Here is a 19,402-nt window from a genome sequence, read left to right as displayed (position 1 = left end):
GCTATGCATACTCAGCTTCTGCTCCAAGATAATAGGTTTGAAATTTTTAAAAAAAGTTCTTTCTCAACTAATGTTACTAAGACATTGTAGTAGTATAGTTAAGACAATCTTATACATACCTAGAAATAAATTACATTGAAATCAATGGGATATATTTCTGAGCAGACATTCTATTGGTCACAAAAAATATGGCCGCCTTTGATTTCAATATGCCATATTATTGATGCTTACTTATTTAATTTATATGGTTTCCCGTATTATATGCCTAACTCTGGTTGGAAAACAATTAACAGTAAAAACACTTGAAAAAACAATCTAAATTAAGAGCAATATGCTTAAATATCTCATTAAAATTAATACTTAGTAATTTATGTATCATACTGTGATTTGCATTGGTTTTAAAAATGGTTATTTTGTTGCTGTCATATTTTAACTGGTTTGAATAATGATGTTTGGAAAGGCAGCTAATTTTCTTATATCAAAATCCAATATAGCTTGTTTGCTTTCGCATTCCTGAATTGTTGTTAGGCTTTCCTAAACTAGCTGGAAATGTGGTTTGGCATAATTCTAATCATAAATTAAACCTAACTCTAGCTCACATTTGGAATGTTTTGTCTGCCATGGGAAATGTTTTTGGGAGAAATTAACTGCTTATTTATTTAAAAGATTTATAAGGCTGCCTATTCACAGTTTGTGATTCTAAGTTGCATAAAAAGGTTCTTTTTTAAAAAAATAAACATGTTAGAAAAGGAAGAAAAAACTTTTTTCTTTTCCCATTTTAATAAGGAAAGTTATTCACTTTCAGTTCAGACAAGATGAATTCTAAATTTAATGCCTTAATAAGAATATTTTGGTATTGATGATGTAAGAGTTGATCACTTAGACCTGTGATGGCGAACCTATGGCACGCGTGCCAGAAGTGGCACGCAGAGCCATCTCTCTGGGCATGCCAGCCGTTGCCCATTGCTCTTCCGGGTTCCAGCACGCATATGCGTGCCGGCCAGCTGGTCTTCGCACATGCGAGAGCGCCAGAAACCAGAAGAGCAGCTCCCTGGCACGCATGTTTTCCAGAAGCATGTGTTCCAGAAGACCAGGTAACCAGTGTGCATGTGCATGCTGGAAACCAGAACTCAGCTTCCTGGTGCATGCATGCATGCCGGCGAACTGCTCTTCTGGTTTCCAGTGCACCCGTTCAGCACTCTGTGCCAAAAAGGTACACCAACACTTACTTAGACTGTTTTGTTCCTGCTGGATGATCTACTAATTCAAACTGACAATTGAAACAATTTACTGGTAATCCTCGATTTACCACCATAGTTGAGCCCAACATTTCTGTTTCTAAGCGAGACTTGTTAAGTGAGTTTTGACCCATTTTACAACCTTTCTTGCCACAATTGTTAAGTGAATCACTGCAGTTATTAATAACATGATTATTAAGTAAATCTGGCTTCCCCTTTGATTTTGCTTGTCAATGAATGTGAAATTGCAGAGGTCAGAATAAGTAAGACAGCTAAATTAGAAAATATTGGAAATAGTCTCAGAATTTGAGTAATGTAGTATAATAACTTATCACCATAATAGCTTTGATGTATCAGCTTCAAATAAAATAATAAACAAAGTGCAATATGTTGTGTATATATATATTTTTATGCTTGTGAAGTATTATCCAAATAAACACGAATTTTAGAATTGGTATTTAATGATGATTTTGTTGATGACTGTACCTTTCTGGGATGAACATGTAAAGCAGATGTCATTAATTTTTATTCCTTGCTCTGATATGATGGTCTTAACCTCCAGAATTCTTGAAGAAGCAGAAGCTAAATGTTTCTGCAGGATAGATCTCCTTTTTTCTTTGCTCAGCATTTGAGAGTAATATTTAGGTAAAGCTATTTGTCCCTGCTTAAATATTTCAATGTGAAACAAAATTTAAAATTGCATACTTTATCTGATTCTAGTTTAGGAAAAGGTATATTTTCCAATCCATAGGTAGCAGGATACATCAGGGGCCCTCAACCCCCAGGCCACAGCCCACTACCCGGTTGCAGCCCATTTGGAACCGGGCAGCAGAAGCAGCAGGTGAGCATACGCAGGCGCAGTTCCACATGTGAGCAGCGGGCAAGCGTGCACACACAAAGCTCAATTTATGCGAGCGGTGGGCAAGTTTGGAATCAGTCATGGAAATGGGCAAGCATGTGCAGGCTCAGCTCCACTTGTGCGAGCAGCGGGTGAGCGTGCACACATGCAGCTCCATTTGCACAAGCAGCAGATAAGTTTGGAAACAGGCCAAAGAAGCAGTGGGTGAGTGCATGCAACTTCATTTGCGTGAGCAGCAGACACACATGCCCTGTGCTCATGTAAATAGACCTGTGTGCATGCGCTTACCCGAAGCTTACACAGAACCATTCCCTCCGCCCCCCGCCCCCCCAGTCCTTAAAGCCGGAAAGGTTCGGGACAGCTGAGATACATACATACATCATACTATTCCCTTACATACTCATCCATAATATGCAAAGAGCAGAAAAAGTATAAGAGGTAGTAAGTAAAAAAAAATTAGTAGCAGAGATAAGGAAATCTAACAAAATCTTATAATGACTGCTCTTGCAACCGATCACTTGCAAGATTCTGTCAATGTAGCCTTATCATCTGGTTCTGTTTTCTATTTGGTTTACCTGAGAGGGCTAACAGTTTAATCATAGTCTCCACTCAATCTCTCTCCCGCCCTCCCCCCCTCTCTCCCTCTTCCTCTCTTTCTCATAACTTTTACTTTAACCTTTATTTACTTAGATAAGTAAAGCAAATCAAACTCGTGTGTGTAAATAAATAAAAATGCACTTATGACCAGACCACTTGTGAACAACTTGAAAAAAAATTGGGATTACAACCTGCTGTGCCTAAATCTTTTTAAAATATCAGTGCTAAATGTTTCATTCCTTTATTTAAGACTGCTTTACGGAAATAAATTTTAGGAGATAGAATTGGTTTGCCAAGGGGCCCATTGATGAGGCACTTCAATGTCTTTAAAACCTCTGGGAAATAAATTAGCAAAGTCATCAATTATCATGACTCTTTTTCTTACAGGGGCACTTACATTCCTTCTGTCCTCCCAGGATTGGCTATCTTGTCTCCTGTTCCAAGAGTCTTTTTTTCTTCTAATTATACATACTCCTTACTTACGAACCATTCATTCAGTGATTGTTTAAAGTTAAAATAGTGCTTTAAAAAACTTTATAGTCCATTCTTCTCAGCATCTCTCAGTCATGTGATCACCATTATAGACAGAACATCTCTGGTGTCTGTCTATGTTCTTCCTCTATTTTACTCTCAAGGTGAGAGAGAGAAAATGAGCAAGCGATTTCAGTAAGTAATCTGTCCTTTGCAAGAGAGTAAGCCGTTTACTCTTGTATACATCAAAAGCAATGCAATCTCAGTGACAGAAAGAAGGCAAACCTTTTCAAGCAAAGGAGAGGTTGCCTACTTTGCCTACTAAATTGCTTGCTCTCTGCCCCCAGCAGAGAGATTGAAGAAAAAGGAATTTCAAGAGAGTAAGCTGCTTGTATACCATGTCTTTGGCTCCAGCCCCAGGCTGCGGCACAATCACATTGTTTTTGATGTGTACAAGATAGTAACCATGCAATTGAGAATGCCAAAGGGCCAGGAGTGGTTAGAAGGAAAATAAAAGCCAAACTGAATAATCTTGTCTCTTTCCAGCTAGAAAGCACAGTTGCACCCATTTGATTTCCCACGTAGTTAGTGGTTCACTTACCAGCAAAGTAGCCAGTCCTAATTAGTATCATTAAGTGAGGACTATCTCTGCTCTTTTGTAAGAGTTTAAATACTATTTATAGGAGTTGTAAAATATAGTACATACATAAGTTGCAAAATATGTTGCCACAATATGAAATACTGCCATTTATGTGGACGATTTGAAAAGAGGATTAGTTTAATTTATGTAAAAAAAAGCTATGAATTCCTGTCAATAATTATGCATTACTTTCTTAACTGAAGAAAGTGTATCTCTAACTTGCTGAGAAAATGAACTTGATGATACTCTTGCATTCATTACATGCTTGTGATTTTCCATAGATGTTTGCATGATATGGTAAGAAGATAATGGCTATTGTTAATCTTAGAAAAGTGAATAATATGCAGGTAGTCCTTGATTTACAACCAATTCACTTAATGATTGTTCAAAGTTGTAACAGCACTTGAAAAAAAGTGACTTACTACCATTTTTCCATGATGCAACATCCCTGAAGTCACATGATCAAAATTTGGATGTTTGGCCATTGGCATGTATTTATGAAAGTAGCAGTGTCCTGGGGTTATATGGTCATTTTTTGTGATCTTTTGACAAGCAAACTCAATGGGGAAGCCAAACTCACAGTGTTACTAACTTAACAGTTGTGGCAAGAAAAGTCATAAAATGGAGCAAAATTCACTTAACAACTGTCTTGTTTAGCAACAGAAATTTTGGGCTTAATTGTCATAAGCCAAGGACTATTTGTATATATTTAAATATATAAATATAAAACAAAAACTTTATTTTAGCTTGAAAATCCTAGTTCATAATGCTGGTATTGGTATACTGTAGATAGATATAAATAGATTCTTCAATTCTCAATTGATTTTCAGTTTGGGAATAGGTTCATATTCTTGTTTACTGGTGGTTTTTGACTTATCTACTAAGATCAGCCAAAAACTGAAAAGCTCTGAAGTCTATATAGTAGGTCCAAGATATATTCTGCTTGACTATATGAACATAGTTCATATGTGGCTACTTCAACTATCCAACTAGAGATACGGCAGTGTCTGACATAAGTTACTTACAGTGAGGATTTTTATAACATTATCTTCTTGATACTCACTTTAGGTGTGGTGATGGACATTCTTTGTGGCCCTGAAGGCTTTTTCAAAATAGAGTGTAAAAATATTCATATTATTTTTAACTGGCATGACTGGTTCCTGCGGAAATTTAGGAGGGTCCTGCAGTAATACATCAGGCAACACCTTGAAGTTGTGCATTCCCACACATTTAAATCAATCCCATTGGAGTGAATAGAAGAGATCCAGTACCTCAGTATGTTTTACATTAACTGACTATATTTTTATTCTGATTTTTAGAAATCTGTCACATTGGCTGATATCAGTAAGAGCAACAGGCTCTAACAGGAAATCTACATCAGTGAAGGAGGTAAAGGCAGAAATAGATATGGAAGATCATTTCTAAACTGAAAACAAGCAGTCAATATTTATATTCTATTTTAGTTTTGTTGCTCTTTTCTTGTTTTAATGATTATTGGTAGACTTTTATTTCTGTGGTTATAGTCTAAATTCTCTTCCCCTTCACTCTTGCATTTTCAAGGAAAGATCTTCAAGGAGACATAATCTTGCTTGCAAAAAAGGAAAAGCAAAATCCATTCGTGCTATCTGTAACGGTTATGATAACTTTTACATGTAATTCAATTAAAATATATATCAACTTAAAGATTTTTTGACTGCTGTTAGTTGCTGTCATTTTTTGACTAGATACCCTAGATTCTATTTTGTATACGATGCTATTTGATTTTCCACATGTAACTTCTCCAAACATATAAAACATATTTCCAACTGGTTTGTTTTTTTCAGATGTGTGAAGTCAAAATTATTTCAGTAAGCCTTTTAACTGATATTAGTCCACTGTTATGTCTGTAAACTCTGTCTACAAGATTCTAAGGCATCATATTGTTATAGGAATATCCAAAAAAATTAGGACATAGAAGTGGCTTGCATTGATAACCCCAGGAAAAATTATAATACATATATACTTGCAAAAATGGTGGAAGAGGAGAAGGAATAAGTAGGTGTAATTTTCCCTTTGTCATAAAGGGATTTTATCACTTTTTTTGATATCTTTATGTCACTGCTTTATTTTTTAGAAGTAACCTAGTATTTTGGCAGGCTGCTTGTCCCCTCACTGAGTGTTGAGTTCAAGAGGGTATGACTTCTGTCTTCTCATTTAGTTACAGTACATTTATCATTGTAATATCAGAATGGCTGGGGAAGGAAAGCTTTGGTATGTTCTGATATCACTTAGATACAGTGTAAGTAGTTTTCTGTGGCTGAGCTACAAAGGGTTTGTAGCCTGATTCCAGAAGAAATGCTTTAGATATTGACCTTCTTGTACTACTAGAGAGCAAAGTTCTTTTTCTCTGGGGCAGAAAAAAATCATAAAGAAGAGAAAGATAATTGTGTCTGAGGCTTGCAAAATAATTTATCTCATTGCACACTCTGAAAGTTCTACTCAGTGCAAAACAAGTTGAATGAAACTAAACTGATGACTCAGAAAAGCCACTCCTAATTGAAGTAGAAGTGATCAAATGGCTGAAAGTTCCTTTCTTATGAAATTATAAAATATTCAGGAGTGTTCCAAGAAATAAATAAAGTGCTCTTTATTTTGCTTTACAGTTATAGAAGTACGTAATTATTTCCCAAGTTTTATTGGTCTATCACCCAAAATCTTACAGTGGGCAGCCCTCTAAATTTCACAATATAAATTTACTATATTGTAATTTATTCAAATTGCCAAACTCATACAGAAAGAGAAAAAGTAATTCGTTTAATTTATTCCTATTCCTGTTATTCTCTATTCTTGTTATACTTGTTAAAATAAGGTAATCATAATTATAATATGTTCAAAGGATGATAGGCAATCATCTTTTGAGGATGTGTTCATTTAGATTTCTGCTGCACAGAAGAAATGGCTTTACATTGTCAGAAAGAATTAGTCTTACATTGTTGAATTATTCTGAGGCAGTTCCCTTGTTGTACCTAAAGAATATGGTAACATTAATTGCTCTTTAGGTAGGTTGAAGACATGACTAGGGCCAGGTTTTCTTAAAACATTACTTCTGAGATTGGATTACTGCTTCCTGGAAATCTTCTGCAATGTAGTAAACTTTAAAGAAGCTTCCTCATTCTACAAAATAGTTCAACCTAAAATCTATCATCCATCCATCCATCCATCCATCCATCCATCCATCCATGTCTGTCTGTCTGTCTGTCTGTCTATCTATCTATCTATCTATCTATCTATCGCTAGGAAAATTTCAGTGATAAAATTCTGATCTTCAAACTTATTTTTTTTTAAAATGACATATTGTATGGGAGAAAGTTTTATTAGTATGCTGATAGAAGAGATGGTTTAGTTTGTTCAGTAGAAGTCCATTCATTGTGTTACAATTACAGAAAAATGTTACACTGTAATCATTAAAATAGTCTAGAGCAGGGGTGTCAAACTCGCGGCCCACGGGCTGGATGTGTCATCATCATTATTATTATTATTATTATTATTATTATTATTATTATTATTATTATTATTATTATTATTATTTTATTTCTATACCGCCCTTCTCCTGCAGGACTCAGGGCGGTGTACAGCCAAGATAAAACATTGCATATAAAATTTAAAAACAATTAAATAATTTCGGCCCAAGATATTAAAAACAACCCAATTAAAACCAAATTCAATTAAAACTGAGAGGATGGGATCAAGCCAGCCCAGCTAGATGGAATAGGTGTGTTTTCAGGGCCCGACGAAAAGTCCGGAGGTCTGATATCGTGCTCAGGGGGTAGGTCATTCCAGAGGGCGAGTGCTGCCACAGAGAAGGCTCTCCCTCTGGGGGTCGCCAGCCAACACTGTCTGGCCGACGGCACCCTGAGGAGGCTCTCTCTGTGCGAGCAAACCGGTCGGTGGGAGGCTATTGGCGGCAGAAGGCGGTCTCGCAGATAACCCGGCCCTAAGCCATGGAGCGCTTTAAAGATGGTCACCAACACCTTGAAGCGCACCCGGAAGACCACAGGAAGCCAGTGCAGCTCGCGCAGGAGAGGTGTCATATGTGAGCGCCCCGTCGCTCCCATAATCCCCCGCGCGGCCGCATTCTGGACTAACTGTAGCCTCCGGGTGTACCCCAAGGGGAGCCCCATGTAGAGAGCATTGCAGTAGTCCAGATGGGAAGTGACAAGTGCTTGAGTGACTGTGCGTAGGGAGTCCCAATCCAGAAAGGGGCGCAACTGCTGTATCAGGCGAACCTGATAAAAGGCCCCCCTGGCCACGGCCGTCATGTGCTCTTCTAAAGACAGCCGTGGATCCAGGAAGACGCCTAAGTTGCGAGCCCTCTCCATGGGGGCCAGTGATTCGCCCCCAATAGCCAGCGATGGCACCAGCTGGCTATATCGGGACGCCGGAAGCCACAGCCACTCGGTCTTGGAAGGGTTGAATCGGAGCCTATTTCTCCCCATCCAGGCCTGCACGGCCTCCAGGCACTGGGACATCACTTCAAGGGCATCGTTGGGGTGGCCTGGGGTGGAGATGTACAGCTGGCCACGGCCGGTTTAGCGAAGGGGGGGAAATCACGATATATCACCTTGGTGGCGCAGCAAAGTGCTGTTAAGTAACACCAGGTGCCTGCAATTACTGCAAGTTCAAATCTCACCAGGCTCAAGGTTGACTCAGCCTTCCATCCTTTCGAGGTAGGTAAAATGAGGACCCGGATTGTGTGGGCAATAAGCTGACTTTGTATAAAAAAGAACACCACTTGGGGGTGGGGGTGAAAGCCCTACTAAGCAGGTATATACAAAAGTATGAAGGCTATTGCTTAATGCATTGTAAACCGCCCTGAGTCTCCGGAGAAGGGCGGCATATAAATCGAACCAATAAATAAATAAATATCACGTGACAAAGCTGTGACAACACGAGTTTAACACCCCTGGTCTAGAGTCTTCATTCAGCCATAATTGAGCAAATATAATTTAGGTTTGAAATGTCTTTTGCTTCTATGAAGATTTACTTATTTTCCTCTGCAATTTGATTGCTTCCAGTTCATATATCATTGAGCCCCAAATTTCTGTTCCTAAGTGAGACATTTGTTAACTAAACTTTGCCTCATTTTACGACTTTTCTTGCCACAGTTGTTAAGTGAATCAGTGCAGTTCTTAAGTTAGTAACACAATTATTAACTGAATCTGACTTCCCCATTGACTTTTGCTTGTCAGAAGGTTACAAAAGGTGATCACATGATCCCAGGACAGTGGAACAGTCATAAATAAGAGTCAGTTGCCAAGAGTCTGAATTTTGATCACATCACCATGGGGATGCTGCAATAGTCATAAGTGTGAAAAATGGTCTTAAGTCACTTTTTCAGTGCTGTTATAACTTCGAACAGTCACTAAATGAACTTATAAGTTGCGGGGAAAATTAACCATGCTGATTACGATTTATGAAAAATTATAGTTCCAAAATATCTGGAGAGCACTACATTGCCTTCTGATCTAGATATTTCTTCACATTCCTTTTTGAAGGACTGTAAGGAATTTGACACTTAAATTATCTAGAACAATGTAAATTGTTTTTGATAATATCAAGTATAATTTCATTGGTTTTTTTCCTAAAGATTGAAAAACCAGAATTAGTCTGTTTCTGCTTAAAATACAGATTATCCAGGATGGATTATTACTGTAATGGCATTTCTTTGCAGTGAAAATTATTTGGTCAATGTTTTGAGTCTTTTATTCTGTATATATAGATAAATTCTATATACAATTAATATTGCAAGTATCTCCTTGAAAGAAACAGCCAAATGTTTAGTACTTTCCTATTTAAGATTTCAGTAATATCTATGCAGCATTTATATAACTGATATGTTATTTTGGATTGAATCTATTTTTAAGTGTATAGCATAAAATGAATCCTCACCTGGGTCATTAAAGTATTCAAGCAGTCTCAAATGACTGACGTAAATAAAGCAGATGTTTTATGTGCTGTTCTTCAGAGGTTTTGGTATCATTACTGCTACTTACTAACTAGGGTGTTTTAGCCATTTACCAATGGATCTGATAACTGCTAGAAGTATGCTGTACTATGTAACATCTTGGGGTTTTTTTTTAGTTTAAAAGGTTAATCTCCTGAAATCTTACAAGAACCAGAACCGTAGTGAGAGAGGAAAGGCTTGATACAACTTCATGATGTATTTTTTTCCCCCTTTAGTAGCTGGGAAAGCTGTTGCTATAGAAACAAACATTCAGTTCCAGAGAGTGCCAAAGGAATGCTAATCTGGCCTAAATGAGAAGTTCCAGCTGCTGCCTAAAGGTGGAAAGGCATAAGAGAGGAAAAAAAGAATAAAATCACATACCATGTTTTTATTTATTTTTATTTGTTTATTTATTTGTATCCCACCTTTATTGTTTATAACTCAAGGCACTAAACATATATAACACACCTTCCTTCTATTTTCTCCATGATGACAACTCTACAGTGCTGTCATAAGAATTTTATATTGATAGTAACAACTGTAGTAGCAGAAAATAAATCCTTGTTAATTTAGATATTTCTCACCACTTAAATCAATGTAAACATAAATCAATTTCTAGATTATTTATTTATATATTCCACCTTTATTATTTTTATAAGTAACTCAAACTGGTAAATATATTCAGCACACCTTCCTTCTCCTATTTTCCCCACAACAACCTCCCCTGTGAAGTGGGGTTGGGCTGAGAGAAAGTAACTGGTCCAAAGTCACCTACTTGGCCTTCATGATTAAGGCAGGACTTGAATTTACACTTTTACACGCTCCTGCTTTCTAGTCTGGTGCCTTAACCATCAGACTAAGCAGATTCTAAATTAGTAAAATTAACAGCAAACAAATCTGTCTAGGACCTTGGCTTTTTTTATCAATGCTACATTTGATTCAGTTCAATTAATGCTTTTTTATCTTACATAGATAAACTGCTATAGCGTTTCTTGTTAGAATAATAACTAAAGGCAGATTGTGCTGATGATATTGTGGTTAAAGAAAAGGTATCTCTTTTTTTGAAGAGATACCTTTTATATTACAAAATATTTTCTATTTCCAAATATTTATTACACTTAAAAAAGAAAAGTATACTTACAAGATAGCTAAAGATTATTTTTTTAAACTTTTTTTTTTTACAAATTACAAATAATGTGTTATATATAAAGACTTACAGTTGCTATTGCCTATTTATAGGATCCAAATATCTTCTTTCTATAAAATTTGACATATCTGTCTGCCTAAATATTATTTACATTTATTTTAAGAGGTCCAAAGTGAGAAAGGCAGATCATTTTCAAATTCTGCTGAATCTGTGGAACCAAAATATAGTACAAACTTTCGATAAAATAATTTGACCATGTAAAGAAGACCAATAATTGGATCCAAGAAAATACCCTTTCCATACATAGAAAAAAAAAAAGTCAGTGGCAGCTTCTGCCTAGAGGAGGGGAAATGGTTGTCATCAACATTCCCCAGCCATTGCCAGTGACCCATTACTGATTTGGAAACTTGACCAGTTCCTTTAAGCAACTTCTCAGGGATATAGCAGGAGACATTTTTATTGCTTTAAAAAGCAGTGTTGTGTTCAAATTACAAGGAAGTAGTTTTAGGCTAGATATTAAAACTAGCTTCTTGACTGAACAAACTGTCAGCCTGTGGAGCAGGCTGCTTTATAAAGTAGTGAATGCTTCATCAAGAACTCCAGCAGAGATTAGATGGTAATCTAGCAGAAATGTGTAGATCATGCCCTGAGTAGGCAACTGGACTAGATTATTTCTGTAGCCCATTCCAGATCTATGAATCTGATTCTATAAAGGTAGTTTTCACTTGGCAACCACACATGGAAAATCATGTTACCATGACAAGGAACTCACTTCCCTTCTAGTCTTTAAGAGAAACAATACAACTGCTAAGTAAAAATATCATGTGACCACAATTTATGATTTTCCTTTTGCCTTTCATCGCAAGACTGCAGAACACTGCAACAGTTGTAAATGCTAGGATTTATCACTCTTATTTTTTAGCACTATTGTAACTGGTTGCTGCATAAGGCTGTTGGTAAATGAGGACTGTCTATATTGACAATATGTGTACAATCTATTTTCAAAGATTTTCAGTCAGAAAACATTATGATTACTGTGGCCAAATTTCGGGACAATTTTATTTGTCATTGTTGATGCTGACTTCTAGTAATTATTGCTCTGTTTTCAAGATGCTCACAAACTGATCTCTGATCTGCTGTAGAGATTAAAATCTCTAGTTCCTTGGATCCTTCTCGCCCTGTCTCCTTTGAAGATAATGATATTAGCTGTCATCCATGTATCTTGCATTTCATTTCTTCCATCAGGGTTTCTCAAGAAAATTATTGGCCAAAGTATTTCTTCAGTACTTAGTTGATAACATTCATCTAAGGATTCTCCCTACAGTTCTGGGCTACATGCCGTCAGTGTCTTTTTCTGCTGTCTTATATGTGTCCTTTTTTGTTTTTAGATTTTAGTAAGCTTTTCATAAAACTTTTGTTTGGCTTCTTCTGTTGTGTTCCATTCTATTCTTCATTAGATTTTTTTTTTATTGTCCCTTTTTTTAGGACTCACATCCCTCTTCAACTTCTTGTCCCATTCTCACGAGATGGAATCCACTTATTGCTTAGTTTTTATTAAAATCTACTTTTTGAAATACAACAAAAAATAAGTAAAGAACTCCATCACATTGCAATTTTCCATTGGTGTTCCTAGAATTTCTAAATCTTTTACTGGGTCTTCCCTGTTGCATCAGTATCCATCTCAAGAAGAGATAATCCTCTTGTGCTTTCTACAGAGTTTGGAGAAACAAAGATACCGGGATAGTTTACATTCTCTACCAGCACTTCTTCCCTCTTTGGAATGCCTGTTATGTACTTTTGGAAAGCATCAACGCTTCTCCTTGATGGGGCAAGTGACAATAGATATCAAAACAGTAGTGCTTTTATTCTTCTACTTTTTTAGCTTAGATGCTTTTTACAATATTGTTAAGTTCATTGATTAGGATTTATGAGCTTGCAACAGTTATTGTGAATACATAGTACAACTCTTCCTCCCTTTCTCTCATTTCTTTCCTTGAAGCTTCAGAGACTATTCTGAAAGGGCTTGAATGCTCTTTCTAATTTATGGTTATCCAAATGGTTATCCAGATATTCTCATCATTACACTTGTCCATTGGGCTTTGATTATTCTCCTCATGGAGAGTTGCTTCTATTGTGGGTTCCTGTTATAGCACCCCCTTCTTTGATTTGATCAATCTTATTCTTTCTTATTAACCGAGGTATCACTATTCGTTGTTCAAATGCTCTGACCCTTTCTTAGGATTTGCCATATGTTTGCATTTACTGTCAGCATATTTTCTCTCACAAGATAATATGCAAGCTATAGTTTAGAATGCAAAACTATGGTCTTGCATGTATTGAATGGGTAATGACAATGATTTATGAGAATTACACATAGTTCTTATTCTGCTTATTCAATATTATGTGAACTGATAAAGGGACCTTAAAATGTTAATTCCATGGTCTAAGAACAATACTGTATATAATTAAAGCCCTGTGGTGTACTATGTGGTACTTCTATAAATACTGCTTATACATGAAGATCAGTTGAACTGTTAAATGTTGAACATACGTTGGTTAAGGTTAAGTTAACCTTGGCTTTTTACATACATCAGTTTTATAACTAAATCTTAACACAATGAAAGAGCTTGGTGGCATAGTGGTAGTATTGCAGGCTAACTGTCCACAGCCAGGCGTTTGATCCTTACTGGCTCAGGGTTGACTAAGTCTTCCATCCTTCTGAAGTAGGTGAAATGAGGATCCAAATTGTTGGGGTCAATATGCGGACATTGTAAACGGCTCAGACTTCTGAAAAGCACTATGGAGCTGTATATAAGTGCTATTGCTATACAAATTTTGTTAGCATAAGCACACTTTATTATCTTATATATACAGTATATAGGAAGATGATTTGCTGCAAAGCAATAAATCCTTTCATGCAGCTCAGAAGTTTACAAAGAATTCATATTGAAATACATTTTCCACTACTGTAAACAGTAATAGAAAACCTTTCTGACAGCTAGTTCTTTCAACTAAATTATTTAGTGAAGATAATCTTGAGCCAATTTTATTACAAATACATCTACTGAAATTTCACTAACATCAAGAACAAGAGGTGTAATATAAATGAATTACAATAAATGGCTATATCTGTTGACATAATCATATTCACTTTTAACAATGTCACTCATGAAATGATGCAACAAACTATTTTTCCGCAAGGGATAGTTAAGGGATTTTTAAGGGATAGTTATTACAGCATGTGACAGCTAGAAGTTAGCTAATCTGCCTAACCTTGACAGTCTATGAAAAAGCTAAAAGCTAACCTGAATTGAACTTGGCAATTATAAAAATGAGAGCCTACCAATCAATCACAGGGCAATAGTTAGAAGTGTGGAAAAAAGGAGTAAAGATAATGGTAAATTATCTCCATATTGTTTCTGAGAAAATATACAAACATACTACTATAGTCACCAAGTCATATTTGTCTTCTGGAGACTTGATTTTATTTTTCACAAATAAATAATATTACTGCCACAAAAAAGTAACAAAAACTATTATTATTAAAGCCTAACATAGCTGTTTTCATTTGGTATTTTGAGGGATATTTCCTTACCAGATTCTTCAATGCCTTCAAGAATAGTTGACCTAATGTACTGGAGAATTTCTTTAAAATTCATGGAGATATTCAGAGATGTATCTGCCGGTCAAACAATCAAGAGTTGGCCACAGGAAATATTTTTGGATATTTTGTATTATAAGAATTTATGATAACTTTATATCATTAAATGCTTTATTAATTTTGCCAAATTTTAATTCCATAGGAGTCGTGGGTTCTGGATGCATTCTTGAAAGTAGCCCATTTGAGGTTCATTGGTTTAAAATTATTGCCCTGCGATTCACCGCTTTGCCCAGACAGGCAGCAGAGTTTTAGTATATAGCATAGCATAGCATAGCATAGCATAGCATAGCATAGCATAGCATAGCATAGCATAGCATAGCATAGCATAGCATAGCATAGCATAGCATAGCATAGCATAGAATAGAATAGAATAGAATAGAATAGAATAGAATAGAATAGAATAGAATAGAATAGAATAGAATTCTTTATGGACCAAGTGTGATTGGACACCCAAGGAATTTGTCTTGGTGCATACGCTCTCGGAGTACATAAAAGAAAAGATACGTTCGTCAAGAATCATAAAGTACAACACTTAATAATAATCATAGGGAAACAGTCAATCTTAAGGATACCAGCAACAAGATTACAGTCATACAGTCATAAGTAGGAGGAGATGGGTGATAGGAACGATGAGAAGATTAATAGTAGTGCAGATTTAGTAACTAGTTTGACAGTGTTGAGGGAATTATTTGTTTACCAGAGTGATGGAGTTCGGGAAAAAACTGTTCTTGTGTCTAGTTGTTGTTCTGGTGTGCAGTGCTCTATAGCGTCTATTAGATAATAGCTGTCCATATTTAGTGGCAATAGTAGCAAACAAACATAGTATCTAGAAGCCTAGAAGCAATGTGACCACATACCAGTCAGATAGTAGCCATCACATTTATTCCATGAACATGTGATAGTTCTGTTAAAAGCAAATAGTGAACTAGATAGCCCTTTCATCTAATATAGTAAGATAACATGTATAATACATGAACAGGGAGGTCCATTTTTATCTTTTAATAAATTTCGTTTGTGACAATAAAAGATGTGCTGAAATCAAGTACATGTTTCAAAACAAACCACCCTTTTGAACTAAGGAAAAACTTTAAAAAATGGGAGTGAAAGAGGTTGGTTGTTATAAACAGGAAATTGTTTTATTAATTCTTTTTATATTGTAGTGATCAGCATGGTTGTTTTTTTTTTTTTTTTGCAAACCAGCATGTATTAATAAAATGGATAGGATAGCACACTCAGTGATAAAGTGACATTTACAAAAACAAGACATTCTTATAGCATAATATAAAGCATATTCTAATTAATATATATTGTATGTATTAATATCAAGGTACACACGATATTAAATATAATAATTTTTCTGCATTAACTTTATTCATTTTGATATCATCTACTTTTATTTTTTTCAGATTTCTTCCTGGAGATCTTTTTATATTCCTCTGGTCATGCATAAGAAGAATTATTTAACATTATAATGGATTTTAAGTGGAACTACCAAGAAAAGAAGTGTTATAATAAAATTTATGTCTGACAAGCCGTATAGCTTCTTACATAGAACAATGACAACTTCTCATATGAATGGACATGTAACTGAAGATTCAGACAGTGAAACAAAAATTATGGATCTTGCACCTCTTGAAGAATCTCAGAAACATAGGGAAATGGCTGTGGATTGCCCAGGTGATCTAGGCAACCGCATGATGCCATTACGGCGGAGTGCTCAACTTGAACGAATTCGACAGCAGCAAGAGGACCTAAGGCGAAGACGGGAAGAAGATGGGAAAAAACAAGAACTTGATCTTAATTCTTCTATTAGATTGAAGAAACTGGCACAAATTCCTCCCAAGACTGGAATAGACAACCCTATGTTTGACACAGGAGAAGGAGTAATTCTGGAGAGTCCGCATTGTGCTGTGAAAGTCCTAGGTATGTATATTTTTAAGTAGAACAATTAATTTTATATGCAATGAAACTTTTTAGTGCTTCTAAATGAATATTTAATTAGGCTTGAGAGATTGTGTCTGTGCAGATAGTCCTCATTTACAGACCATAATGGGGACTGAGGAGCTCTATGGCTAAGCAGTGTGATCATAAAGTGAATCATAATATCTTGTCTCGTTTATCTCGTGCCAGAAATGCAGAAACTAGAAAAGGGGATATTATTAATTTAATATTGAAACAAAATTAAAAGCTTTCATAAAATATAAATACATATAGTTCTAGCTCAGTACTGATCCATGTTAATGGCAGAGATATTTCTGATCAGCAAGTCATTCTGTGTGCAAGTCAGTCCCAGAGAGCAGTATAAAAGATGGATAGTTGTTTGAATAGTGCCACATTTGCAGTGAATATCCTCATCCTCAGGGAGAATTTCCCATTTTCCCATGTAATCTTTAGTTCTAACCAGACCAGCACGCAGTCTGTTTAAACATCTCAAGACCTTCTACTACTCCTCCACACCTCCAAGCAGCTCCTCAAGCAGTTCTATCCAATTATGAAGATGTTTTACTTGAGATTTCCATCTTTTTAATTGTTCTGTTTGAGGTGTAGTAACAATCTCCTTGGTGCAGTCAAAAATACTCCTTGCAGGAAATGTCTCCTATAAATATAATATGATCACACTGACTTCTTGTCAGTTCCAGATACAGTCATTAAGTGACTCATCTATAGTCATTAAGCACAGCTTCATATGTCTGACTTGCAACTTCCTGCTGGCTTCCGCATTGACTTTGCTTCTTTGAAGCCTTTTATGAAGTTGATCTTGGCAGTCACATGACTGCGGGACTTTGAATGGTTGCTGAATGAGCAGTTGGTAAGCGAGGACTATCTAATAAAAAGCAAGTTATTAAATTAAAAATGTGAATATTCAAAATAACTTGTATGATTTCTATGATAAAGAATGCTTGCTTAGGCATTCACTCTAAGAATCTTAAAATTATATTTTAATAAAATTGTCTTATGTATGTCTCAGAAATTTTATTGACTTGAAATAGCTCACCGTGAATTAGCAATTCACAGTTAGATGAATTGCAATAATAAAGAACTAGATAGAAATCTGTATATCAGCAAAATAATATTTGGTCTAGGATAGAAATCAAGAAACCATGAGTTCAAGTCCCGCCTTAGTCACGAGAGCCACCTGAATGACCTTGGGCCAGTCCCTCTCTGACCAACTCGCCTCACAGAGTTATTGCAGGGGAAATAGGAGGAGGAAAGTGTGTTGGATATGTTCGCCACCTTGAAATACACACACACACACACCCCTCTACCTTTCTTGCCAGAGTTGTTAAGTGAATCACTGCAGTTAAGTTAGTAACATGGTTGTTCAGTGAATCTGGCTTCCCCATTGACTTTGCTGGTCAGAGGGTCAGAGGGTTGAAAAGGTGATCACATGAGCCCAGGAGGCTGCAACTTTCATAAATACATACAGTTGCCAAGGTCCCAATTTTGATCACATGACCATGGAGATGCTGCAAGGGTTGTAAGTGAAAAACGGTAATGTCTCTTTTTTCAGTGCCTTTGTAACTGCAAATGGTCACTAAACAAATAGTTGTAAGTCAAGGACTTCCTGTATGGGAAACTCTATTTCCAGGTTATTTAACTGTCAGCTTCAGAATTGTGTACGCTGACTGGAAAAAGCTCTCCAGATTTCACTTGGATTTTCCACAGATCTATGTGGAAATGTTCTTCTGCTTGTGAGTTGTACTTTTAATTACTTCTGCTTGTGACGTCTGCCTTTCCCAAAAAGAAAATAACAATGAAAAAGATTGCAATATTTCAATACCAAGCAATGCCAGGCATTCCTTCCCAGTTCATACATTGTATGAATTTTTTTTAAAAAAATACCAAAAACTCAAAAGAGCAGCCCTATTCAATATGTTCTGAGATGATTGCATTCTGCTGGAATAAAATTCAAACCATTTATAGTATTCCAATTGGAAAACGATGGAAACTTTTTAAAGTTTCCATCATTTTTAAAGTTTCCATCATTTTCCAACTGGAATACTATAAATGGTTTGAATTTTATTCCAGCAGAATGCAATCATCTCAGAACATATTGAATGTTTCCATCATTTTCCAATTGGAATACTATAAATGGTTTGCATTTTATGTATCTTAAGAATAAATGAAGTGGTCTATGCACTTTGCCACCAATTTTATACATTTTTATTGATAAAATGTTACTCTTTCCCTTTCTGAATTATTCAAGGTCTTTCACTTGAAAAAATATCCATCCAAACCAGGGGTGGGTTCTACTTACCTTTACTACCGGTTCGCAATGGGGCCGCGTGCACTCGCTTCACTTGCTCACTCACGCACTCTTCTGCGCAAGCACAGAAGCATTTTCATTACATCAGGGTCAGTGGGTCAGCCGCCCGCCTGTTTTACTACCAGTTCTATAGAACCGGTGCGAACCGGGGGCAATCCACCACTGATCCAAACCTAAGAAAATTAGACAATTAACAACTGTAGCCTAGCTCCACTATCTGCACCAAAGTTTATCAAAATAAAAATAGGCAAAAAGATGTATACTTACAATTGGAATGACACCAGGCAATGGAAATTCATAGTTATGCCTTATCAGCATAAATAGAAAAGCAATAATAAGCAACATTTTTCCTCTGAACATATAATGTTTATATAGGCCTTCCCAATATTTTGCCTATAAGCAACAATAATATTTATGAAGATATTCTCTAACACCTGTACAGTTCTTCATTGACATTCCCAATCTTTGCTGTCTTTAAAGAGATACTCTGACAGAGATGTTTCAAATCTACATTGTTATCTGTCTTCCTTTTGCTTCCT

General features: G+C 36.1%; 2 protein-coding genes across 6 annotated transcripts in view; both read left to right on the top strand.

Annotated features, from left to right (window-relative positions):
* GARIN2 (golgi associated RAB2 interactor family member 2) overlaps positions 1–2,126 on the top strand; it is a 28,408-nt gene extending 26,282 nt beyond the window's left edge. For both annotated transcript variants that reach the window (XM_087882638.1, XM_087882640.1), the window contains exon 7: positions 1,990–2,126. In XM_087882638.1, coding sequence (XP_087738764.1) covers positions 1,990–2,111 — 122 coding nt within the window. In that variant the 3' untranslated portion in view covers positions 2,112–2,126. The remainder of the gene's footprint in view (positions 1–1,989) is intronic.
* Positions 1–19,402, top strand: part of PALS1 (protein associated with LIN7 1, MAGUK p55 family member) — a 50,357-nt gene that overhangs the window by 2,107 nt on the left and 28,848 nt on the right. For 3 of the 4 annotated variants that reach the window (XM_034417590.3, XM_034417593.3, XM_034417592.3), the window contains exon 2: positions 16,003–16,519. In XM_034417590.3, coding sequence (XP_034273481.2) covers positions 16,117–16,519 — 403 coding nt within the window. In that variant the 5' untranslated portion in view covers positions 16,003–16,116. Of the gene's footprint in view, positions 1–5,062; positions 5,195–16,002; positions 16,520–19,402 lie in introns of those variants that run through there. The other variant, XM_087882632.1, reaches the window with a different exon arrangement.

The sequence above is a fragment of the Pantherophis guttatus genome, chromosome 1 (assembly GCF_059756535.1).
Source record: "Pantherophis guttatus breed Tessera chromosome 1, ASM5975653v1, whole genome shotgun sequence".
Lineage (NCBI taxonomy): Eukaryota > Metazoa > Chordata > Lepidosauria > Squamata > Colubridae > Pantherophis > Pantherophis guttatus.
The sequence above is the reverse complement of the archived record's forward strand: the minus strand, read 5'-3'. Positions and strand labels throughout refer to the sequence as shown.